The 27902-nt window shown below is 35.7% G+C and overlaps 1 protein-coding gene across 1 annotated transcript in view; it reads left to right on the forward strand.

Moving 5' to 3' along the window:
- The window catches only part of LOC127976151 (kelch-like protein 29), a 120887-nt gene that overhangs the window by 62966 nt on the left and 30019 nt on the right, over positions 1-27902 (forward strand). Inside the window, exons 9-11 of the mRNA XM_052580361.1 lie at positions 7840-8038; positions 17208-17390; positions 25947-26127. Of these exons, the coding sequence (XP_052436321.1) occupies positions 7840-8038; positions 17208-17390; positions 25947-26127 (563 nt within the window). The remainder of the gene's footprint in view (positions 1-7839; positions 8039-17207; positions 17391-25946; positions 26128-27902) is intronic.

Here is a 27902-nt window from a genome sequence, read left to right on the forward strand (position 1 = left end):
AATTTATATGCATTTGTGTATTTACTTATGCATGAATGACAACAGGTTATAGGAGCGAATGTAGTGCATTTTCATGTAAAAATGTAAAAATGTATCTACAAAATATAATTGCTTTATTCCTTTCTTTTTGCATATGGGGTGAAATAATTTTTTTATTTATCTATTTATTTAATTAAATTTTTTGCCATTCCCTGAGTAGGAAATAGTTTTAAGATCCAAACGCAGTAATAATGTCATAAAAATTAAGTCATGAAAGCTAGAAGACAAAGTCTGCCTTCTGTAAATTAATTATAAAGATTTAATTAAAATAATACATGGACGTTTGAATAGTACCTTCATTAAATTGAATGCATTTTTAATGCGAGTTATTTTAGCCTGTGCTTGCAGCTCTGAGGTGTTTTTTTTATTCCTCATTTCACATTTCTTTCTCCTATTCTTAGTTCTTTTTAGCAGCAGAACGCCTACATCCTACTAGAAATCACAGCTTCCTCACCCAAACAAACCGGTGCTGTAGGTGAGAAAGAATGAGTGTGTTTTTGTGTGGACTGAAGGATTAGTGTTCATTGTACTGTGGAAGTTCACCAAACGGATTACAGCAAAAATACTAAACCAATTCAATGCACTTTTAAACAGCCATAAAAAAAGAGCTTCTGGACCCTTGGAAGTGGAGAAAGGGTCACTGTTCAGCACTGGACACTATTCTTAGGAGGTTAAGACAAATTGTTAGAAGTTTTGATTTAATTGACCCGTTTGGGATGGACGGGTATAAATATGTATAACCTGGCAATATTTCCACCACTAAGGCCATTTTTAAATAGCTTCTTTAAAGTGCTTTTAAAATATTTTCCTGATTTGGTGCTCTGTAGTGACTCATACACTTAGTGCAATCTTGATTTTTCGCCCAAGAGAATAGGGCCAGTCTGGTACTGAAGAACGTTTTGACTCTATAACTCGAAAACTAAAAAGGACTACATTGCTGTGTGCTGACTCTGGTTTACCGTGAAATGCAATTGCTGAGTATTGCGACGGAGGCTGTTTTCCCAGGTCATTTTTCACCTTTATCTCAGCACACAGGCATCATTAGAGATGACGCTGTCCGGCTGCAGCGCCGCGCCGGGATACGCATCTCTCCGTATATTCCACTGAGAGAAAAGTGTTTCTTGGACACGCTTAATCTGTCTTCTTTTCAGCGCGGCGATGCTCCCCATCCATCAAACGCTGCTCGCAGTGGCTGCGCGTCAGTCTGCCGTCCCGCGCCGGATTCTGCTCTCTGTCTCCCCTCCTGTTATCTAATATATTTTTAATGCATGACTGTCTTTGTGTGTACGTAGCTCTCTTTTTCTCTCACACTTCTCTTTCTGCGTTTCTTTATCAAACTGCAGTGCCCTCAAGCACTGAAACACAAGCAAGAGATCTCCCTGAATATTCACTTTCTATTAGCATCTGTGCTCCGATTCGCTCAGAGAGCCGCTCGGCTTCGTGATTTATGGCTCTGATAGAGAAATTGTATATTTACAAGCTGCAAAATAAACATCGCAAATTTGATTCCAGCATGTTACGGCCTGCCTCGGGGATGGCTGTTTATTATATGTCTGGAGGAAAACGTGAAGCGCTCAGCGAGCGTGTCTGGCCATGAAATGAAATATTAGAGCGATTATTGTCGTGTCAGGAGGCCGTCTTTTCTGGGGGAGGTGGTGGGTTTTTGCCAGTTGTTTGTTTTTGCCCTGATCGAGTCTAGTGGAAACAAGACTTTTGACTTTCATCATACTGTAAAATCTGGAAAGGACGAAACCGAAACATCTGAAAATATTATTATAATCAAAATATTTATTTTTAGTCAAACTGATTAATGGTCTCTACTATTCAAAATAAAAAAATAACAAAATAATATAAATATAAATATATAAAATAACAAAATAATATAAATATAAATATATAAATATAATTTAAATAATTTTATTGCATTGTGTTTTATAATATTTCATGTTATTTTATCAAATTACGTTGTGGTCTAAGAAGTTTTTTTTTTTTTTTTTAGATTACAATTTTGTATTTATTTATTTTTTGTAGGGGGAGGGGCTATGCTCATCTAACCGCTTACATGTTTCTTAACTGCGAACACTTTCCTCTTGAGAATGAATGTCTGTTAAGTTTAGTAATCATGCAAATAATACTAGAACTAACAGTAGTGTAAACTTCTCAAACCTCTCAAACTTGAATTGACCAACCAGAGTCAAACATTCCAGACTGATATTTTTATATTTTAGAGAACAGATTTTTTTTTTATGTCTTGCCGTGATTTGTCTTTTCATCAGCTAGAGAGAAAGAAACAGATGATTTCTCCTGTAAATGGGAATATCTGTCAAAAGTATTGAATCAGAAACCTGTGGCTGACAGATGTTGGGGTTTTTATTTGTCAGAGATCAATAGCAATTTGCTGAGTATCAAACACGCTGCTGTCTGTTCTGATGTGTTCACATGTAGCTGTTCTGTGAAGTGCCACAACACTGTGTCAGATTGACAGATGCCTCCTGATACATTCGAATATAAACGGACAGAGTGTGATTTTTCTTTTTGCAGGTTTTTTTTTTTGTCTTTCCAACTCTCCAGACTTTAGAATGAATCCATCTACTATTTGCCCTTTGTTTGAAACAAAATGCATTTGCGTGCAATCATGCACCATATTTCTAGAGGTTTGAGTTGTCTAAAAGTGATGCAACAGTGATTCAAGCCACTCCATCTGTTAATTCATTCAATTAAATTGTATATGGTTACCGTAGTTGTTTTGAAATTGTATTTGTATTTCATTATGATTTGATAATTGTAAATAAATTTTACAATTTTATTTTTATTTTATTTTTATTTTTTTTTACCATCCAAACTTTAGAAAGATGTTTAAATCTTTCTCCTTATTGCCTTTTGTTTTAAACAAAATGCATTTATATTCAGTCATGCATGATATTTCTTCCAGAAGTGCATTTGTTTATATTTACATTTATTCATTTAGCAGAGGCTTTTATCCAAAGCGACTTACAAATGATTAAAGTGGAAGCAATCAAAAACAACAAAAAGAGCAATGATATATATAAGTGCTATAACAAGTCTCGGTTAGCTTAAACGTAGTACACGTAGCAAGGGCTTTTAAATAATATAATAAATAAAAAGAAAACAGATAGAATAGAAAAAAAATAGAGCAAGCTAGTGTTAGAGGTCTTTTGTATAATAAATAAAAAGAAAATAGATAGAATACAAATAGATTAGAAAGGTAGCTGGCACATAATGGGCACATAAGTCTGAAGTAATGAATGTAAGTAAATGGGTGCAGAGCCAGTGGTAGTTTTGTAGGCAAACATCAATGCCTTGAATTTTATGCGAGCAGCTATTGGTAGAAAGGAGAAATTGATAAACAGAGGTGTGATGTGTATTCTTTTCGACTCATTAAAAATTATCCTTGTTGCCACGTTCTGTATTAATTGTAAAGGTTTAATAGAACTGGTTGTAAGACCTACCAAGAGGGCATGGTGTTGTCTCGCAAACTCTGAAATACCATCCAAACATAAGAATGAATCCATCCATCCATTAAAACCCCTTTATTTTGAAGAAGAAGAAAACACGCTATCGCCAGAGGTTTGATTGGTCTAGAAACAATGCAACACCGCCTTTCCCATCACAAGTAAGGCGTGAATCACACATTCAGTTATATATTACCGTGATTGTCGGGAAGTGATAAAGAGGCTAATGCATGCATTCCATTCCGTCTGGAATACCTTGAGCACAACATACAGTGTAAATCAGATGTGTTTGCACTCAAAGCATCCATGTTTTCTGACCTTGCATTTATGTTTTTGCTCAGCATTCAGCCAGCTGATGATTCATCTTTTGGCCCAGTAAAGCTGCGGTTTGTGCTGTCTTAATCTGGTATTCAGCATGCCATAGTCTGGCTCCCTCATGGCATGACATTATTGCAGATAGGTTCAGGCGAGTGTTGAGCGGAGCTGCATTTGGATTCCTAGATCATTCAGTCGATAAGTCTTGATTGCCTGAGCAGTGGAGAGAATGCTTGTAATCCTGAGGGATTTCTTCGGTGGCCATGTTGCCTCTAGATTGCTAGAAACACCTTTTTCAGATACCATTTTTTATTTATTTGATCTGTTCTCGTGCCACGACTGGTTTTTGAGCCCCCACCTGAAATGCCAGATTGATAAACTGTCTGAAAGTGACAGTTCAGATTTTTCCAGTCTCGCTGGGGACTTTAATAAAATGCCACCAGTGCCGCCAGTAAATCTTTGACCTTTCTGGTTGGAAATACTGCATGTTCTCGTATGCAGATGTTGTTGTTTTTTCGAAAACGAATGGTCCTTCTGAAACGGATTGGCATGAGAAATTGACTGTGAGCCGCACCAGATGTTGTCCGTGTCTTTTTGTGTTGACAGTCCTGCAGGAGATATAGTGGACAAGGAACGATGGCATGCTGGGATTGTTGACCATGGAAGCCTGCTGTTGATGAAAACCCAAAAAAGCAGCATTTGGAAAGGATCACTGGAACGTCAAGCTGTTCACACGGCCTGTTATCAAACAAATAAAAACTGACCAGCTCTGATAACGCTCGGGATCATGGTGTGATTGTTGACCAGATGCTTTATGTGGGTTTAACAGATCTGCAGGCTGCATGGATATGGTCACATATGGCTAAATGTATGGCTGTTTACTTTGAATTCATTAAACTACATTATTTATTTGCTTGTTTGTTCTTTTATTTATTTTGTTAGTTTATTTAATGTTATTAATTTGTTTGTTCTTTAATTTATTTATTCATTCATTTTTATGTATTTATTTGTTTGTTTATTCATTCATTTATTATCCCTTTTATTCATTATTTTTTCTAATTTATTTAAATGAATTATTTAATTTATAATTAATTTATAATATTTTATATAATTAATTTATAAATGTTCATTTAAATAAATTTATTTAATTTATAATTTATAATATTTTATATAATTAATTTATAAATGTTCATTATAAATTAATATTATAAATACATTATAAATGTATTTCAAATGTTACATTATAAATGTTTTTATTTAGTTTCAATTTAATCAAAACATTTTTTATTATTATATAATTAATTTAGTCTTTCATTTGTTCTTTAATTCATTCATTTTACTCATACATTTATTTATAATTTATTTTAATGAATTAAAGTTTTATTAAACACATACACTTTTTGCTCTAATTAATTTAATAATTAATTTATTCTTTAATTCATTCATTGTTCTATTTATGTATTCCGTTCATTAATTGATTCATTCATAGTTTAAATTTAGTTTAATTTTCTTTATTTCATTAATACATTTTTTATTAATTGTATGAATATATACAATTATATTTATATTAATAATATAATCATTATAAATGTATAAATAGATTGAAAATACATTTCAAAGGTTATGATCCGATGTAATTTACATTATTCAAATGTTGTATGCATTTAATTAGATATAAATTATTTAATTGCCTTTCTCTTAATTTTTCATTTAATTTTAAATCAACTTTTCTATCATTTTAACGCCTGCCTGTTAAATTAAATTCACAATCAATTATTTGTATGGTGATTTTCATGATACAATTCATTGCAAAGCAGCTTTACAGAAAATTTAAATTTCTAGATTATATTTAGGAAAACAGTTAACACTATTAACGGCAATGATTACATTTTGCGATCAAACTTGTAGCAAATTTTTGTAGTTTTGCATGTTGTTTCAGTGTTGACCCCATCTGAGGTCCTCTGAGGGGTTGCCATCCTCTCAGGTGTCCGGCCATCTCAGATCTTTGTAAGGCTGCATCAAGACTGAAGCTTGTGTAATTCCTATTACCTCAGGATGCCAATCCCTTGGCAGAAACAGAGAAGCAAATAGAGAAAAATTTGCATAGCTGCTGTTCCAACCTAGCAAAAATAGATGTGTTCATCACAATCAAAAGAATAATGTGCATTTGATCAAACATAAATGAAAGTACAAAGTTGCAACTGCATTTTGGACTACCTGTTGCTTGTTTTTTGAATATGTAGCACATTACAGTACAGTAATCCAGTCTAGAGTTCATAAATGCATGAACTGGCTTTTCTGCATCAGAAGCAACAGGTAACATGTATAAATAAGCAATGGGTAACATTTCTAAAGTTTTTTGTAACATGTGAAATATGATTTTCAAAAGAGAAGTTAGTGTAAACACCTAATTTGCTGTCTTTAGAGGAAGTAACAGTGCATCCGTCTAGATGCAAATTGTAATCTGAAAGATTCTATGTACTGTTTTTTTTTGCCCAATAAGTAATATCTCTGTCTTATTTAAATTTAATAGAACAAAATTTTGGGTCATCCAATCTTTACAATTTTAACATACACTGTTACATAGTTTAGTTTCACCAGCATAGCAATGGAAATAATCCGGTGTTTCCTAATAATATTACCAAGGGTCAACATGTATATTGAAAATAGCAGAGGACCTAAGACAGATCCTTGTGGCACTCCATACTTTACTGGTGTTAATTGAGATGATTACCCATTTAAATACAAGTGATAACAGTCTGACAAGTACAATCTAAATCATCTTAAAGCCTGCCGTTGAATACCTATATAGTTTTGTAATCAGTCTCTGAGTATGTCATGATCTATAGTGTCAAACACAGCACTAAGATCAAGTAAAACTAGCAATGAGATGCGGCTTTGGTCTGATGCAAGAAGCAAGTAATTTGTCATTTTAACAAGTGAAGTTTTGTGCTATGATGGGGCCTGAAACCTGACTGAAATTCTTCATAGTTATAAATTTGCCGGAAGGAGCACAACAGAGCAGTCACAACTTTTCTAAAATATTTGACATAAACTGATAATTTGACATGGATTTGTAATTTGCCAGTTCACTAGGATCTAATTTTGGTTACTTTAATAAGAGGCATAATAACTGCCAAAGTGAAGGTTTTCGGGATGTGACCCAATATAATACTGAGAAGCGATTCTTCTGTTACATGTTAACTAGGCAAGGCACAGAAAATTTATTTATATAGCACATTTCGTACACAATGGTAATTCAAAGTGCTTTACATAAAAGAAAGAAAAATAATAATTTGAGAAAAATAATCACAAAAATAAAACAAGCAATTTCAAAACTTTGAAAATGATTTAGAAATTGACTTATTTAAAATGAATTTAAAACAGTTAAAAATAGAAAATGATTTTACATAAAATACAGTGAATACATAAAATACAGTGCAATCAGTTCTCATTCAATACATTTCTGTTGAAATACTGAAAAACATGTTATACAAACTTGTAACTTATAGAACTTATTCAGTTTTTTGTTGAATGTAAGTCAACTAGAAATGGAAGAATAAAAACCCTGTTTAGCTTCCAGCTCTGATATTCAGACTTTTTGATGTTTGTGTGGTTTGACGTTAGCAGAGGTTGTTTGTCTCCATATAATGTGTATCAGTATCTATTTATTATTTACTGGCACCTCTGTGCTTGTAATGAGCATCTTCACACAGCATCCCTTGGATCTTTGTTGGAAGACTGTTTTTTTTTTTTTTTTCTAGGAACCTAATTTGTAAACACGATACATCATAACAAATTTGTGAATTTTTGAATCTTAATTATCCCGAGATTAATTTTTTCTTTAGTCATTAAAAATAATAATGCATTAAGGCCTGAGGCCATCCATAATGGCAATTTACCGCAATTAAGTGAGTGTAATGCACAAAGCTAACTCACATTTTTCTGTCTTTCTCTCTTCCCACTCACTTCTTTCTTTCTGTCCTCTGTTTCCTTGCTGTCCTGTATCCAGCATGTGTCTGAGCTGTTGGCGGTGGTACGGCTTCCGTTCATCCATCCCAGCTACCTGCTGAATGTGGTGGACAACGAGGAGCTGATCAAATCTTCAGAGGCCTGCAGAGACCTGGTGAATGAAGCCAAGCGCTACCACATGCTGCCACACGCCCGCCAAGAGATGCAGACGCCCAGAACTCGCCCGCGACTGTCTGCCGGTACATTGTTCAGCATGGCTTATAGTCTCTTCAAGATTAGTATGATCCGTGTGGTGAACATCAGACACACTGGTGCTTCTCTGAGCTGCATTGCTGTGAATTTGTTTCTTCATGGGAACAGATTTGGAGAAATTCAGCATTCCATCACTTGCTCACCAATGGTGAGAACTCTGCAGTGAATGGGTGGCGTAAGATTGAGAGTTAATAAACAGCTGATAAAAACATCATAATAAATCCACAAGTAATCAACACCACACCAGTCCATCACAATGTATCGTGAAGCCAAAATCTGTGTGTTCGTGAGAAACAAATCCTTCAGTAATGTTGGGGTAAGCAATTTCTGGTAGCCATTGTTGACATTTGAAATCACCAAAGCAAACATGCCCCAACTTAAAAAGGGTCTTGCACCTATTTTGATAGCTCCGCCCACACATACGTACACAAACCAGGCACTGATTAGTTCTGTAAAACAAAGCAAAACCAGTATTTCACTGTGTCTACACTAGACGTGAGTGGCGAGTGGTTATAATCGGTGATGCTGTCTACATCATAATTTTGGACTGTGTTCAATTGTAAATGGAGCTTAATCTATGCATATTTCACTCCTGATTTTTTAAACTGGAGAATGCAATATTATGGACTATGGACATAATGATGGATTTGTTTCTTAGAGGGGTCATATGACGTTGCTAAAAAGAACAGTTATGTTGTGTATTGGGTGTAATGCAATGTGTTTATGCGGTTTAAGGTAAAAAAAAAACAAAAAACATTATTTTTCACATAATGTACATTATTGTTGCTCCTCTAGCCCCCGCCTTTCTGAAACGCGTTGATTTTTGCAAAGCTCCAAAACTCCAAAGAGAAAGGAAACATTTAAGAGCACACAGCTTTTGGCTTCACGATACATTGATTGATGGACTTTTGTGGAGTATTGTGATGATTTTATCAACTGGTAGGACTCTCATTTTGACGGCACCCATTCACTGCATAGGATCCATTGGTAAGCAAGTGTAGGAATGCTGAATTTCTCCAAATCTCCTCTGAATCTTGGATGGCCTGAGGATGTAGTAAACTAAGGTATCTTCACTTTTGGGTGAACTATTCCTTTATTTAACTCGGCAAATTTTATTAGATGTGGTCATGACTTGTACACTCTGGTTAGTAGTTGGTCTTTGTGTATGCTGTGCACTATGGCTCCCTTTGCATGCTATATTGTCTTGACCAATCAGCAGCCAGGATGGTTTTATAACAATGCAGTGCACAGATACAGAAGCAGCAGCAGTGTATTGGATAGAAATCCATCCTGATGCGGTGTGACCGAGCATCTGGATTAGAGCCACAGTGCTGTCAGAGAGTTGCCAAAGCAAGCATCAGCCGTGGCTATCAGTGCACCTGCGCCTCTTTTTACTGAGCTTTAGCCAGTGGGTAAATTTCACCTGTGTGTACTTAAGACAAGCTGCGCTGAAATTATCACACCCAACAACCCAGTTCACTGCCAACCGCAGGGCTTTAACACTCTCTACATTTATTATTATATTAAGTCATTATATAAAGAGAGTTAGAAATGGAAATCTGTTTTGATTCATCTTTTGTTGTTGCTTTTGAATAGCACTGTTCTTTTTGAAAGTGCCACCGTTTTTACACCTTTCAGTGGAGTCCAAAAATGTGTTGAATGTCTTATTATGTAGGTCAGCATACAAGAACGTATTTTTAACTTTAAGTGTTTCTAACAGCGTGACCTTTTGCCATTTTAAATGTAATGTATTCAGCAGCGAGGTTGTTTTAACATGCAGAAAGTTTTTGGCATGGAAAAAGTCTTTTAACATGGAAAGAAAAAACACTTCACCTTTAAAGAGCTTGCTTTTCTAGGTGGATGGAGGTTTATGTCAGCAGCATCCATCCAAGTGGAAAGAACCAGGTTTAATTTGTTGTTTGGTCATGACATGACATACTGTAAAAGACTGGTTATTGTCATGCTTTAATATGTAGTTTATAAATGTGGCAATTATAATTGTGAAACAGTGTGACTGTTGCATATTTTAAATGTTTATTTCCAGCGCTGACACTTTCCATTATTAGTGCATTTACTGTGAACACAAGTCTTTTGTCAGTTGAATTATTTTCTGTGGTAATTAGCATACTAAACTTTCCTGTGAAGGAAAACTTGAAATCATTCACAGCCCATTTTTCTCACATAATACAAAATAAATTTCTCAAGAGTTTGGAAGCTGCAATTACTGTATGTGCACTGAAGACTGAAAATGCACAGGAATAAATTGCATATTGTAATTATGCTATTTTAATTTGTTATAATATTTCACAATATATAATTTTTTATCATATTTTGATCAAATATATGCAGTTTTAGTGAGCATTTTAGTGTTTTGGTTAAAAAAAAACATTAAAGAAAATGTCAAATGTGGCTTCATTTTATCCTTTAGGGATTTTACAGGCCATTTTACAGGTGAAAAATTGCATTTTGAAGAAAGTTTATATTTAATTTTTTTTTAAATCAGGGATTATGTTTATTTTCTTAATTAAATAGACTCCGTATTCATTTCATGCTGTTTTTTAAATGCTACAAAGTCTCTTTTCTAATTATTTTTGAAAGTGCGTTTTCTCTCTTACTCTATTGTTTTATGCTCCCAAACCTGTTGTTAGACGGTTTTGGGGAAAATCTAAATCCAGAAAGCCCCTTGAATTCTTTTCATGTCATAATCCATTGCTGTGATTTGGAGCGGGGCAGAGGTGGGGCGATCTTTGGCAGAACACCTGCCGCGAGTCTCTAATGCCACAGTCAGCGGGAAGGAGCCGAGCGCAGCGGGGTCCCGCGCTCCACAGGAGATCATGAGGATGGCAGAAGGGCACAGACCCCGGGTCCTGATCCCAGCCATGCTGCATTAACACGAGATGAGAGAGGCGCTCTTGTAAATTTTGGTACCACTTTAGATTAGGAAAACCATTGAGTTTTCCCTCAATAGACTAATCCTAATTTGCTATTTATTTGTAGTAAATTATGTTTAAGAGTGGGATAGTTTTAAAAGATCTAGAATATGATCATGCATTAATATATGCTTTATAAATACTAATAAACAGCCAATAGGCTAGTAATATGTTTGCTAACAAGCAGCTAGTTAATACTGAATACTGTTCCCTAAACTAAAGTGTTGCCTAAATTTCATACTATGATTATAGTGACAAATGATTCATTATTTTTTTACCTTGTGAGAACATGATGTGTTGTGTGAGAAGCAGCATGGCTTGTTGGACATAGCAACAGTAACTAAGGAGGGCAGGTCTTTGCAAGGGTCAATTGTACATTAGCCTGTTTTACCAAAAAGTTGGTCCAATTTTCACATTGATCTGAACAAAAACAACAGATGGACTGAATAACATGTAAATCAACTGTCTGACAGCAGGTGGCGCCTATGGAACAGCAGGAATGAAGCGGTTTCCACAGTAACCGCTGTAAACACCACTTTATTAGACATTACACATACTGTAGAAAAGTAAATAAAAAATGCCTGAAACTCTTCTGAAGTCTGTGGGTTCCCCCTTATGCATTCGTAGAATTACTTCATTTACACATTTTCCATATAATTTCTCTCTTAGCATGGTTTTTAGTCATTGTTTCATGCAAAACGAAACCTGCATACTGCAAATGCTTAAGAATGATGCTGACTGATTATCCTGAGTTTTTCAAATCGTGGTAATAAAATATGGCTTCATTGATAATTAAAATATGAAAGGGTAACACTAATCGTCAGGGCTTTTTTACACTCGCATATAAGCAGAAGTGTTGCTGAAGTCAGTCAAGCACCTGCTGGAGGACGTTGTGATGCGGTTGATGGTGGAACATGAGCAGAGCCGTCGTGTGGCATTTGATTGATGCTGCTGGTGTAATGTAATGAGGTTTTGTGGGAACAGGGTTTTGTTTGTGGGTAAAAGGGGGGGGGGGGGGGGCTCTCATAACAGGAAGCTGTACTGGTGTGAAGTGGGAACACAATCTGCAGTCGTGCGGCTGAAAGAGCTGGCACACTAGCAGATATCTGTGCCAATCAAATTTTTTTTGCTTCTCTGTAAACGCCTGTGAACCCGAGCTTGAGCAGGAATATCATGCCGCTGGTTGCGTCACATTAGCGTGCATGTTTCAGGGCACATGCATCTTATTCGCTATCCACTGCAGCACCTGTATAGAGCTGTGTCATGAGTATTTAAATTGTTATTGTCATTATTTTCAGCACAAATATGTCTCCTTTCTATGCAAATGAGGGTTGTTATGGATTCTGCCGCATTCACTACAGTCATTGCTTGGTTCTTTTACAGCCTGCAGAAAGCTAATTTATTAAAAAAGAGATGTCTGCTTGATAAAATACATACAATAGAAATTATATTCAAAAAAGTATTTTAGCAATTGCAAATTATGTATTTATGTAGTTGTATTTTTAGCTAAACATTTAGTTAAAATTAAACTATTTTCTCTTAAATTGAAGATATATTTGTATAAAATATATAAAAAAGTATATATATATAATGTGTGTGTGTGCATATATATATATATATATATATATATATATATATATATATATATATATATATATATATATATATATATATATATATACAGGTGCTTCTCAATAAATTAGAATGTCGAGGAAAAGTTCATTTATTTCAGTAATTCAACTCAAATTGTGATACTCGTGTATTAAATAAATTCAATGCACACAGACTGAAGTAGTAAGTCTTTGGTTCTTTTAATTGTAGTGATTTTTGCTCATATTTAACAAAAACCCACCAATTCACCATCTCATCAAATTAGAATACTTCATGAAACTAATTTAAAAAACAACAACATTTAGTCAATTGTTGTCCTTCTGGAAAGTATGTTCATTTACTGTACATGTACTCAATACTTGGTAGGGGCTCCTTTTGCTTTAATTACTGCCTCAATTCAGCGTGGCACGGAGGTGATCAGTTTGTGACACTGCTGAGGTGGTATGGAAGCCCATCTGTTTGGTCTCTTGTTTCCAATTTTTCTCTTGACAATAGCCCATAGATTATCTCTGGGGTTCAGGTCTGGTGCGTTTGCTGGCCAGTCAAGCACACCAACACCATGGTCATTTAACCAACTTTTGGTGCTTTTGGCAATGTGGGCAGGTGCCAAATTCTGCTGGAAAATGAAAAGCTGGTCAGCAGAAGGAAGCATAAAGTGCTCCAAGATTTCTTGGTAAACAGGTGCAGTGACTTTGGTTTTCAAAAAACACAATGGACCAACACCAGCAGATGCCATTGCACCCCAAATCATCACAGACTGTGGAAACTTAACACATGACTTCAAGCAATTTGGGCTATTTGCTTCTCCACCCTTCCTCCAGACTCATGGACCTTGGTTTCCAAAAGAAATACAAAACTTGCTATCATCTGAAAAAAGGTCTTTAGACCAATGGCAACAGTCCATTTCTTCTTCTCCGTAGCCCAGGTAAGATGCCTCTGATGTTGTCTGTGGTTCAGGAGTGGCTTAACAAGAGGAATACCACAATTGTAGCCAAATTCCTTGACACGTCTGTGTGTGGTGGCTATTGATGCCTTGACCCCAGCCACAGTCCATTCCTTGTGAAGTTCACTCAAATTCTTGAATTGATTTTACTTGACAATTCTCATAAGGCTGCGGTTCTCTCGGTTGGTTGTGCATCTTTTTCTTCCACACTTTTTCATTCCGCTCAACTTTCTGTTAACATGCTTGGATACAGCACTCTCTGAACAGCCAGCTTATTGGCAATTAATTTTTGTGACTTACACTCCTTGTGAAAGGGTGTCAATGATTGTCAGAGACCATTTTGAAGGCTCAGGAAACCTTTGCAGGTGTTTTGAGTTAATTAGTTGATTGGCATGTCATCATATTCTAATTTGTTGAGATAATAAATTGGTGGGTTTTTGTTAAATGTGAGCCAAAATCATCACAATTAAAAGAGCCAAATACTTAGACTACTTTAGTCTGTGTGCATTGAATTTATTTAATACATGAGTTTCACAATTTGAGTTGAATTACTGAAATAAATGAACTTTTCCTCGACCTGTATATAAATATATTAGGGGTGTCCCTGTTTAGTCGAAACTTGCCGATAGTCGACTGATAGTCATGTTTTGGGGGCAGGTCGAAATACATTACCAAGAGTCAAGTAACTATATATTACTGCTGTCAAACTATTTATTGCGATTAATAGCATCTGAAATAAACATTTTTGTCAACATAAAATGTGTATACTGTGATATAGAAATACAAAAATATGCATGTATAAATGTTACAAAAACATTTTTATGCACATAATATATATCAGTTTATTATGTGCATTAAGTGCATGCATTCAAATTGCATTTAGGATAGTTTTTTGTTTGTGACCATTTAATTCCTTTCGGAAATCTGGTAATAAAACAGCCAGACACACTGAAATAAATGACATTATCAGCAGCTGCTATTTATTGTTGCTGTATCTCCCCAGTGAGATTTATACAGTGTGAGTCTTTGTTTATTTTATTGAATCACTGTATTGAAAAAAAATACACAGAGAAAATAAAAGTCTCCAGAGATGAGTCACTTGTGTATTTCAGGATTCCTTGAAATCAGAGAAAAGAGTATTTCACTCTTTTTTTTTTTTTAAAGAAGTGAACAATGACTTTTAATTGTCTGCCGTTACAGAGGCCTGACCCTTTCTAGCACGATCCACTGTTTCTTTTATCTATACATTTTTCAAGACGATATATGTCATGAATTTTAATTCGGATGATAGGATCGTGTTGGTACTGTCAGCTAGTACAGAATAATGTTGCCTGAAGCCTTTTACATGCCAGTGAGTCTGTACTTTTCTTTAAATAAAAATATACTATATATATATATATATATATACTATACTATACATATACTATATTGTCAGGGCAAACTGTGCTGATAGCGCTCTGGATCTTTTCTGTCATTCTGTCGTTATACCTAATATTTTAGCTGGGAACATTTGTCATCTCCTCAAAATTGTCATGTTTTTGACTCGGAGGCTATTATTTTTTCCTTGTTATGTGCCTTTTTCTTATGAAATGTTTCTCACTGCCTCCTTGTGATATTCCTTTTTCCATATTTTTACAGAATGAAAGGCCTGTGATGTGGCATAAGCAGTCAGCATAGAGACTTCATTCACTGTACAGAGGAAAACTCATTCATAATTGATCAGAAAACAGCTTCTGTTTGTAGATAATTTTGCTCTGAACAAAGACTGCTCTGTTAAATGCGTTGTTTGGTTGTTGAACTTTCATGTCAAAAGTATGCAGTTCACTTCTGTCTGCTGATAAACCCTTGCACATACAGTACCGGTCAAAAGTGTAATTTAATGTTTTTGAGTCTCTTCCTGAAAAATACAGCAAAAGCAGTATTATTGTTTACTATTATTACAATTATCTGTGTTCTATCTGAATATAAGCTGTATTTTCAGCATCTTTTACTCCAGTCTTCAGTGTCACATGATCCTTCAGAAATCATTTTAATATGCTGTTTTGCTGTTCAAGAATTATTATTAATGTTGAAAACAGTTGTCCTGTTCCATATTTTTGTGGAAACTGATACACTGCAATAGGTTTGGGGTAAGTAACATTTATATAAATCAAAGAGGAAAAAGTATTACTTTATTTCAGCAAAGACGAATTAAGAGGTTACTCTGCCCCAAAAGTAAAATAATGTCATTAATATTTTACCCTCGTTCCAAACCCGTAAGACCTCCGTTCATCTTCACAACACAAATTAAGAAATAATGCTTTCTAACCCTCCCATAGATAGCAAGGATCCTTACATGAGCTAGTCCAGAAACATAGAAAGGAGATCTGTAAAGTAATCCATGTGACATCAGGGGTTCAACCGCCATTTTGGAGAATATCCACTAATCATGAACAACGTATGCTATTCTGTGTCAGCTGCGCCATGCGCATACGTTGTTTTCGTTCGAATCAAAGCATACATACAACATAGAAAACATATCTGCATGGCGCAGCTGACACAGAACAGCAAACACTGTTTACGTTTAGTGGATATTCTCCAAAATGTCCCTAGCGGAGGAGATGAATTGTTGAAACAAAATTTTTGCATGCAAAAAGTGCATGCCACTATGTCTATAGCTGGACATACTGTTTTTCCACGCAATTAATAACTAGGATTTACACAAGCTCCAGTCTGGATCCAGAACACCTGAGAAGAGATGATGCTGACCCTCAGAGGACCCCAGATGAGGCTAACCTTGAATCAACAAACAGAACTAACAATTATTGCTACTTACTATGCAATCACATAATAATTGCTGTTAATAGTGTTCATCGTCTGGTTGACTACATCTTGTATTAATTTTTCAGAAAATTCCTGATCACCACTTATAAGCTACTTCTAAATATTGTAGAAACGTAATTTTCTGTAAAATTGCTTTGCAATGATTTGTATCGTAACAAGCGCTATACAAATAAACTTGAACTGAATTGAATTGAGAGCTCTTGGAATTCATAAAAATATCTTAATTTGTGTTATGAAGAGGGTTTAGAACATCGTGAAGGTGAGTAATTAATGTGAACTGACCTTTTAAATTGTTCAAAAGTGACAGTAATTACATTTGTAATGTTACAAAGGATTTCTGTTGAGCTCTTTAATCCCCATATATATTTGGTTTCCACAAAATTATGAAGCAATTTAAATGTTTTCAGCACTGATTTTAATCATAAATGTTTCTTGAGCAGCAAATCATCATATTAGAATGATTTCTGAAGGATCATGTGACGCTGAAGACTGGAGGAATGATGCTGAAAATTCAGATTTGACTCTTAGAAATAAATTGCACTTTAACATATACTCACATAGAAAACGGCAAGTTTAAATCGTAATAATGCTAATTGTGAAATAATAATGTTTCACAATTTTACTGCATTCACTGCCTCACTGACCCTATTTTGAAATCTTTTTTTCAAAAACCAAAAGAAGAAAAATCTTTTGACTGCTAGTGTGAATACGGTGACCGTATCAGCTGGTTTTGCCGGGTCACTCATTATAACCCTCAGAGCAGCTCAGTGTAATCGGGACCCATGTGTTGCTTCGAGCAGGTTATTTCTGTGAATGTCAAGGTGTTTGTTTCTGCGTGTTTCTCCGCAGGTGTCGCTGAGGTGATCGTGCTGGTGGGGGGGCGCCAGGTCATCGGCATGAACCAGCGCTCGCTGACAGCCGTCACTTGCTTCAACCCTCAGAACAACAAGTGGTACCCCCTGGCCAGCCTGCCTTTCTACAACCGCGAGTTCTTCTCCGTCATATCGGCGGGGGATAATATCTACCTGTCAGGTAATCAAGCCGACAGTGTGTCACTTGCAGTTTGGTGGCTGCCCGCAGGTGTCTGCTTTTATATTTAGCAGCTCACGCTCTGAGGAGTGATGGGAAGGAAGATGGCTGTTCCTCATCTTTGTCTTTACGACTGGCTGTGTGTCAAATTATGATGTTAAATATCCCACAAATCAAGTAGGAATAAATCAATAGCGCAGGAAAGATGACGCTTCTAAAGCTGCTGCAGCAATTTGTTTGTCAAAAGTGTATGTGAGTAGTGTATAAGAAAGCTAGGGACATCAAGATTTTAAGATTTCATTTATTATAATCGTAAAAAGGAAAGTGTATGTCTTGTGTTGCTGTTATGTACTGTACATTTTTTAAATAATATGTTCCTTTTGTTTTGTAATTTATTTTAAATGATTCTGGTATGTGACAAATATTCCATGCAGTCTTTTATTGAATATGAGCTCACAAAATCAACATGCATAACTTTAAAAGAAATAGTAAAATGCTGTTAAACATTTTTTTGTTTTTTTACATTAAGTTTTTAGCATGTCTGTCACACCACAAAAAATATGAACAGAATAAAATGAATGCAGAGAAAAATATATAAAGAATATTAAAGATTTGAAGATTTACTTGTTTACTTATATATTATAAAAGTTTTATTTAAATGTAAAATAAATAAAATAAAATAAAATATTTATATATATATATATATATATATACTAGTATAAAAACATTACTATTTTTAATGTTTTGAAAGAGGTTTCTTCTGCTCATCAAGGCTGCATTTATTTGATCAAAAATACAGAAAAAACTGTAATATTGTGAAATATTATTAGAACTTAAAATAATAGTTTTCTATTTGAATATACTTTAAAATAATAATTTATTCCTGTGATGCAAAGCTGAATTTTCAGCATGATTCCTCCAGCCTTCAGTGTCACATTTAGAAATCATTCTAATATTCTGATTTATTATGAGTGTTGGAAACAGTTCTGCTGTCTAATATATTTTCTTTACTATCACTTTCTATCAATTTAACACATCCTTGCTGAATAAAAGTATTGATTTTATAAAAAAAAAAGAAAGAGAAAAAAATTACTGACCCCAAATTACTGACCAGTAGTGTATATTGTTATTACAAAATATTCATATTTTAAAAACATAGCATCTTTTTTTTTTTATTCATCAAAGTATCCTAAAAAAGTATCACATGTTCTGTAAAAATATTAAGCAGCAGAACTGTTTCCAACTTTGATAATGAATCATCATATTAGAATGATTTCTAAAGGATCATGTGATAATGATCCTAAATAATATTTCACAATATCACTTTTTTTCTGTATTTTTGATCAAATAAATGCAGCCTTGATGAGCAGAAGAAACTTGTGGTCTGTACTATATATATATATATATATATATATATATATATATATATATATATATATATATATATATATATATATATATATGTGTGTATATATATATATATATATATATATATATATATATATATATATATATATATGTGTGTATATATATATATATATATATATATATATATATATATATATATATATATATATATATTAGGGGTGTAACGATACGCGTATTCGTATTGAACCGTTCGGTACGACGCTTTCGGTTCGGTACGCGGTACGCATTATGTATACCGAACGGTTCGTTGGAGTAATTAATTATATTTGGAAAAAAAAAAAAAGAGAGAGAGATAGAAATATAATGATATGCGTTCAACAAGGTAGCCCAATAACCCAAACAACGTAACAGGCAACGCCCCTGACACTCCCGAAGAAGAAAAAAACACCATCTTATATGTTTATGTTAGGCTACTCAGCAGGCGCTCGCTCACTCAGTACGCGCTGAAGGCTCGTTGCAAAATAGCCAATGCGTTTAACAGACTAGAAATGAGAAGATTTCTATCTCTATCTGAGAGGAGATATTCCCTGAAGAAGAGGGCAGTAAAACACCCTGTTGGTGTCGCTGTTGGACAGTGTTTTCTCTACTTCCTGTTGGCCTTCTGTAGCTAATCATAGCTCCATGTAGCTGTTTTTATTTTATATTTTTTCTCTATAATCTTTCTTACTATCACTGTCTGTTTGTTTGTTTTTTTTTAATTGTAAAATATAACTTAATTCACACCATATTTCTGATATTACCGATCAATCTTATCAGATTAACTTTGATCGTTCACTCTTCCGTGACTGCAGCACACCTGCAAAGCGTTAGCACTCGTTAGCTTGTCATTAGCGTTTTCTTTTCTCCTCTCCTCTCCTCTCTCACGCTGCAGTTTTCCACAAGTTCATCAAACAACCGCAGTAAGAATATTTCATCAAGCACGGTGAGTAATGGCTTCTCCTACAATTGTTATTTGCACCTCTTGCCACATGTACAGTTTATCTATCTCTGTCGCTGATGAGGGATTCACATGTGATAAATGCAGGGAAACAGTTAGGCTGACAGAGAAGATTTCAGAATTAGAGACACGCATCCAAACTTTAATTGAGGACAGTAAGAATGTTAGGGCTCTAGATATGGCTTTGGATGCGTCTAGCTCAGGGATTCCTGTACATTGTCCGGTTCCAGCAGAGCCCCTGCAGCAGGGCAACTGGGTGACGGTGAGGCAGCGTAGTCGTGGGTCAAAACACCGCTCTTCTGTTCCGATCAAAACATTAAACAGGTTCTCCCCACTCAGTGATGCACCCACTGAGAAACCTGATGAAAGTGCTCTAGTTATTGGCGATTCTATTGTACGGAACGTGAATATAGAGACACCAGCCACCATAGTCAAATGTTTACCGGGAGCCAGAGCGCCTGACATCTTGGCAAATTTAAAAGTGCTGGCTAATGCTAAACGTAAATACAGTAAGATTGTTATTCATGCCGGCGCTAATGATGTTCGACTTCGCCAGTCGGAGATCACTAAAAATAACTTTAAAGAGGTGTGTGAACTTGCAAGCACGATGTCAGACACTGTAATATGCTCTGGTCCCCTCCCTGCTTACCGTGGTGATGAGATGCATAGCAGATTGTCATCACTCAATGGCTGGATGTCTAAGTGGTGCCCACAGAATAACATAGGTTATATAGACAATTGGACGAGCTTTTGGGGCAGACCTGACCTGTTTAAAAGAGATGGTCTTCATCCCTCCTGGGGTGGCGCCACTCTTCTGTCTAGAAATATGGCAAATAGTCTTAGTGTTTATACTTGACTAACTGGGGCCCAGGTCAGGAAGCAGACAGACTGGCTAAACCGACCGTCTGCTAGCTGCCTCCCATCACAGAGGTCAGTTAATTCTCAGCACATAGAGACTCTTTCACCTAGATATCACACTATAGAGACTGTGTCTGTTCCACGAACTAGAAAATACAAAAAACGTCCAAACCAAGTTAAGGTTAACAATTTAATTGAGGTTCAACAAATAAAAAACAAATGCAATATGGATAAACAAATGATAAAGATTGGCTTATTGAATATCAGATCCATTTCTACGAAAACACTTTTTGTAAATAATATGATAACTGATCATAATATAGATGTGCTCTGCTTGACAGAAACCTGGCTAAAACCTGATGAATACATTATTTTAAATGAGTCCACCCCCCAAGATTATTGTTATAAACACGAGCCGCGTCTAAAAGGCAAAGGGGGAGGTGTTGCTTCAATTTATAATAACGTTTTCAGGATTTCTCAGAGGGCAGGCTTCAAGTATAACTCGTTTGAAGTAATGGTGCTTCATATAACATTATCCAGAGAAACCAATGTTAATGATAAATCCCCTGTTATGTTTGTACTGGCTACTGTATACAGGCCACCAGGGCACCATACAGACTTTATTAAAGAGTTTGGTGATTTTACATCCGAGTTAGTTCTGGCTGCAGATAAAGTCTTAATAGTTGGTGATTTTAATATCCATGTCGATAATGAAAAAGATGTATTGGGATCAGCATTTATAGACATTCTGAACTCTATTGGTGTTAGACAACACGTTTCAGGACCTACTCATTGTCGAAATCATACTCTAGATTTAATACTGTCACATGGAATTGATGTTGATAGTGTTGAAATTATTCAGCCAAGTGATGATATCTCAGATCATTATTTAGTTCTGTGTAAACTTCATATAGCCAAAATTGTAAATTCTACTTCTTGTTACAAGTATCGAAGAACCATCACTTCTACCACAAAAGACAGCTTTTTAAGTTATCTTCCTGATGTATCCGAATTCCTTAGCATATCCAAAACCTCAGAACAACTTGATGATGTAACAGAAACTATGGACTCTCTCTTTTCTAGCACTTTAAATACAGTTGCTCCTTTACGCTTAAGAAAGGTTAAGGAAAACAGTTTGACACCATGGTATAATGAGCATACTCGCACCCTAAAGAGAGCAGCCCGAAAAATGGAGCGCAGCTGGAGGAAAACAAAACTAGAGGTATTTCGTATTGCTTGGCGGGAAAGTAGCATATCCTACCGAAAAGCATTAAAAACTGCTAGATCTGATTACTTTTCTTCTCTTTTAGAAGAAAACAAACATAACCCCAGGTATTTATTCAATACAGTGGCTAAATTAACGAAAAATAAAGCCTCAACAAGTGTTGACATTTCCCAACACCACAGCAGTAATGACTTTATGAACTACTTTACTTCTAAAATCGATACTATTAGAGATAAAATTGCAACCATTCAGCCGTCAGCTACAGTTTCGCATCAGACAGTGCACTATAGACCCCCTGAGGAACAGTTCCACTCATTCTCTACTATAGGAGAGGAAGAATTGTATAAACTTGTTAAATCATCTAAACTTACAACATGTATGTTAGACCCTATACCATCTAAGCTCTTAAAAGAGGTGCTTCCAGAAGTCATAGGTCCTCTTCTGACTATTATTAATTCCTCATTGTTATTAGGACATGTCCCCAAAACCTTCAAACTGGCTGTTATTAAGCCTCTCATAAAAAAGCCACAACTTGACCCCAGAGAACTAGTTAATTATAGACCAATCTCGAATCTCCCTTTTCTGTCCAAGATACTAGAAAAGGTGGTATCCTCACAATTATATTCCTTCTTAGAGAAAAATGGTATATGTGAGGATTTCCAGTCAGGATTTAGACCGTATCATAGTACTGAAACTGCTCTCCTTAGAGTTACAAATGATCTGCTCTTATCATCTGATCGTGGGTGTATCTCTCTATTAGTTTTATTGGATCTTAGTGCTGCGTTTGACACAATTGACCACAACATTCTTTTGCATAGACTTGAACACTTTGTTGGCATCAGTGGAAGTGCATTAGCATGGTTTAAATCGTACTTATATGACCGCCATCAGTTCGTAGCAGTGAATGAAGATGTATCATATCGATCACAAGTGCAGTATGGAGTACCTCAAGGCTCAGTTCTAGGGCCGCTACTCTTCACGCTTTATATGTTACCCTTGGGAGATATCATCAGGAAACATGGTGTTAGCTTTCACTGTTATGCTGATGATACGCAGCTCTATATTTCCTCGCAGCCCGGTGAAACACACCAATTTGAAAAACTAATGGAATGCATAGTCGATATAAAAAATTGGATGACGAGTAATTTCTTACTGCTAAATTCAGAAAAAACAGAGGTGTTAATCATAGGGCCTAAAAACTCTACTTGTAATAACCTAGAACACTGTCTAAGACTTGATGGTTGCTCTGTCAATTCTTCGTCATCAGTTAGGAACCTAGGTGTGCTACTTGATCGCAATCTTTCCTTAGAAAGCCACGTTTCTAGCATATGTAAAACTGCATTTTTCCATCTCAAAAATATATCTAAATTACGGCCTATGCTCTCAATGTCAAATGCAGAAATGTTAATCCATGCATTTATGACTTCAAGGTTAGACTACTGTAATGCTTTATTGGGTGGTTGTTCTGCACGCTTGGTAAACAAACTACAGCTAGTCCAAAATGCAGCAGCAAGAGTTCTTACTAGAACCAGGAAGTATGACCATATTAGCCCGGTCCTGTCCACACTGCACTGGCTCCCTATCAAACATCGTATAGATTTTAAAATATTGCTTATTACTTATAAAGCCCTGAATGGTTTAGCACCTCAGTATTTGAATGAGCTCCTTTTACATTATACTCCTCTACGTCCGCTACGTTCTCAAAACTCAGGCAATTTCATAATACCTAGAATATCAAAATCAACTGCGGGCGGCAGATCCTTTTCCTATTTGGCGCCTAAACTCTGGAATAACCTACCTAACATTGTTCGGGAGGCAGACACACTCTTGCAGTTTAAATCTAGATTAAAGACCCATCTCTTTAACCTGGCATACACATAACATACTAATATGCTTTTAATATCCAAATCCGTTAAAGGATTTTTAGGCTGCATTAATTAGGTAAACTGGAACCGGAACACTTCACATAACACCGTACTTTCTACATCATTAGAAGAATGGCATCTACGCTAATATTTGTCTGTTTCTCTCTTGTTCCGAGGTCACCGTGGCCACCAGATCCAGTCTGTGTCCAGATCAGAGGGTCACTGCAGTCACCCGGATCCAGTACGTATCCAGACCAGATGGTGGATCAGCACCTAGAAAGGACCTCTACTGACCTGAAAGACAGCGGAGACCAGGACAACTAGAGCCCCAGATACAGATCCCCTGTAAAGACCTTGTCTCAGAGGAGCACCAGGACAAGACCACAGGAAACAGATGATTCTTCTGCACAATCTGACTTTGCTGCAGCCTGGAATTGAACTACTGGTTTCGTTTGGTCAGAGGAGAACTGGCCCCCCAACTGAGCCTGGTTTCTCCCAAGGTTTTTTTCTCCATTCTGTCACCGATGGAGTTTCGGTTCCTTGCCGCTGTCGCCTCTGGCTTGCTTAGTTGGGGTCACTTCATCTACAGCGATATCGTTGACTTGATTGCAAATTAAAACAGACACTATTTCAACTGAACAGAGATGACATAACTGAATTCAATGATGAACTGCCTTTAACTATCATTTTGCATTATTGAGACACTGTTTTCCAAATGAATGTTGTTCAGTGCTTTGGCGCAATGTATTTTGTTTAAAGCACTATATAAATAAAGGTGATTGAGAAGATCCCCCAATAACCAACAGGTCTGGTGTTTGGGTGCACTTTGGATTCCCTTTAAGCTATAATGGTGGTGATGGCAAGAGAGTGGTGGATAAAAAAACAACGGTATGTCGCATCTGCAACATGACAGGGTACACCAGCGGGAATACAAAAAAAAAAAAAAAAAAAACACCAGCGGGAATATCTGGGATATATGCGTCAGTACTATCTGGGAAAAGACGAAAAAAAGGAGAAACATGCACGCAGCAAACTATCCCTGCAGCATTTAGACACTATAGCTTACAGGGAACCCAACCCAAACACCAGACCTGTTGGTTATTTTAAGATCTTATATTTCTGGTCTGTTAAATGCATTAGACATTTTGCAACGAGCCTTCAGCGCGTGCTGAGTGAGCGAGCGCCTTAGGGGCCGTTCACATATCGCTCCTAAAAACGCGTGGAAAACGCTAAGCACGTCTTTCTCCTCCTTTCCAAAGCGCTCGGGCAGAAGCGCTCATGAGGCGTCTGTCTTTGCTAAGCAACAATGACGTGCTCTCTCCATGAGACGCGGAAATTTCAGCGAAGGATAAATGGATTTGCAGCTCTAAAAATCGCTTGCAGTAGCTCTGCTACTAAATTTATTTCAAAATTGCAATCCATATACAACTACGATCAGCTGTTCCTTCATCTTGGCTGAGCTCTCAACCTTGTTACGGGAAAGGATGAAGCTGATTGGTTGGTTCTTGTCACATGACCCGCGGTGCGCTTGCGGCATTCTGAAAAGTTGAGATGTTTTTACATTTTGCTGTATCTAAAACGTATCGAACCGAACCGAACCGAACCGTGACATCAGTGTATCGTATCGAACCGAACCGTGAATTTTGTGAACCGTTACACCCCTAATATATATGTATATATATATATATATATATATATATATATATATATATATATATATATATGTATATATATATATATATATATATATATATATATATATATATATATATATATATATATATATATATATATATATATATATACAGTAGTTAATTAATAAATATATTTTTCACTTTATTTTGTAAGAGATAAATATATGTATAGAATCTCAAAAAGGTTATATATATATATATATATATATATATATATATATATATATATATATATATATATATATATATATATATATATCAGTCTAAAGATAGAAATGGAAAAATATAAAGTTGCATTGATTTATTTATATAATATAAATAATATAATTCATGGAGATTTCTTGTATAATTCGATTTATAAAATATTCGACTTTTATATTATAAACATGTGTCTGTCTCTAAACTAAACTAAAATGGAGCTCAAGCTGAATCCCTGAGAGAGCGAGATGCTGGTGTTGTTTTATGTGTTTCTGTGTTTTAATGGAGGTGTGATGTTGGAGGGTGTAAATGGAGACTTCAGCACTCATTTGTTTGGGCTCGAACCCTCTTTAGGTGGCACTGAGTCTGGAGTCACGCTGGCAGACGTGTGGTGCTACATGTCCCTGCTGGATAATTGGAATCTGGTGTCACGGATGACAGTCCCGCGCTGCCGGCACAACAGCGTGGTGTACGACGGCAAGCTTTACACCATCGGAGGACTCGGAGTGGACGGGAACCTGGATAATGTGGAAAGGTACCATGCTGTTTGAATTAAACATCTGATTGGAAGCCATTAGCTGTTCGAGATAAACCTGTGGTCAGCTCTTTCTGTGCCGGGAGCCGATCTGATCATTGGATCTGTGCTGAAGTATGGAGGGAGTATTTTGGTGACACAGATGAATGGGGAGATTGGATTGGGTTTCGCTGCGGTCTTTGATCGACCGTTACACTGAGGTCGTGACCCACTCAGTCGCTTTAAAAGGAACGGTATGTCGAAACAACGAGGGATGATGATGGAAACACATACCACATTGGCATTTGAAAACCGTTTTATAGTCTGCAATATTGAAATATACTTATTTCTACATGCAGAATCACACTTATGACATGAAGAATCAATTTGTATTCACTCTTCTGACACTAAGATCTCAGTGCTTTTCTCAGCTCTTTATTCTGGTCTTGTGAAGCCAGATTTTTGTCTATCAGCATAAAGCTGAGCTTCACAGAGTATAGCTTATTCTGACTGAAAATAACTTCCATTAGTCAAACTTCTTTTTTCTTCTTTTTTTTTTTTTCAACAAATGCTCCATTTTAGTTTAATTTTTTTCTTTTTTTCTGTAAAGTTTATATATATATATATATATATATATATATATATATATATATATATATATATATATATATATATATATATATATATATATATATATAAATATATAAATATATGTGTATAGGTATATAAAATTAGATTTTTTTTAAGGCACAAAATCATAAAATATTGTAACTTGCAAATCTATTTTATTTTACATATAAAAATATTGTTTATATTATTTAGTTTATTTCTTGTACCATACTAAGTTTTTGTGTGAATACAAAAACTAATTTAATAGAATGTATTACAAATAATTTATATAAATATTTTACATTTACAAATATATACATATATAATTTTTCAAAAACAGCTATAGATATGTGTCATTTGTTGTCGTTTTATTAATTTAGTATTTTTTTATATACTTGTAATAAATGCAAGATATATACGGAATATTTTCAATATACTCGATTCAATATCGAAAAATTCTATATATATATATATTTGTAGCCTATATATTGCATCATTTTAAATGTCAGTCTGACAGGTTTTTCAATATACTGGATTTTTTTTTTTTTAGAATTAAATGTTTTTTTTTTTTATATCCAATATATTGGATTCAATAGCTTTTTGTCAAAAGGCAAAATCATGCAGATAAGCTGATGTCATCAGTATCACGATGGTTTTCTACAAGACTCTGAAACTGCATTAAAGCCGGTCATTTCTCTGATCTTTACCGTTGATGTGTGCAGTACGAATGAGACTGACACTGGGTTTGATTGACAGAAGCCCGGAGGTTTGTTAGTGGGCTTGTGAGAGAGAAAGACCGCCCACTGCACCCCGCTGACTCCTAATTTATAGCCCACCATCCATCCTACCAGCAGTTTCACGCTCTGAAGCATGACATGTACTGTGATCACATGATGTCTTCAGTCAGTCGGGCCGATGGGGAGCAGCAGCAAGGTGATGTTTGTCATCGAATCGCTCTTATATTTTACGGCTCTGTTTGGAAACTCAGTGAGTTGCTTTGCTGTAAACTGTCTACAGCTGCCTGGTCACGTCAGAACTCAAGTAAACTTGTGAGCTGCTCTGGTGCTCGGTGAGAGAGAAAGCTGCACGTCTGTATCTGCAACCTTCATAACATCTGTGGAGTTTCCGGAGGATTTGATGACTAATGAGCCTAAAAGAAGCCAAATGTAAATAACAGACAAACAACA

The sequence above is a fragment of the Carassius gibelio genome, chromosome B17 (genome assembly GCF_023724105.1).
Source record: "Carassius gibelio isolate Cgi1373 ecotype wild population from Czech Republic chromosome B17, carGib1.2-hapl.c, whole genome shotgun sequence".
Lineage (NCBI taxonomy): Eukaryota > Metazoa > Chordata > Actinopteri > Cypriniformes > Cyprinidae > Carassius > Carassius gibelio.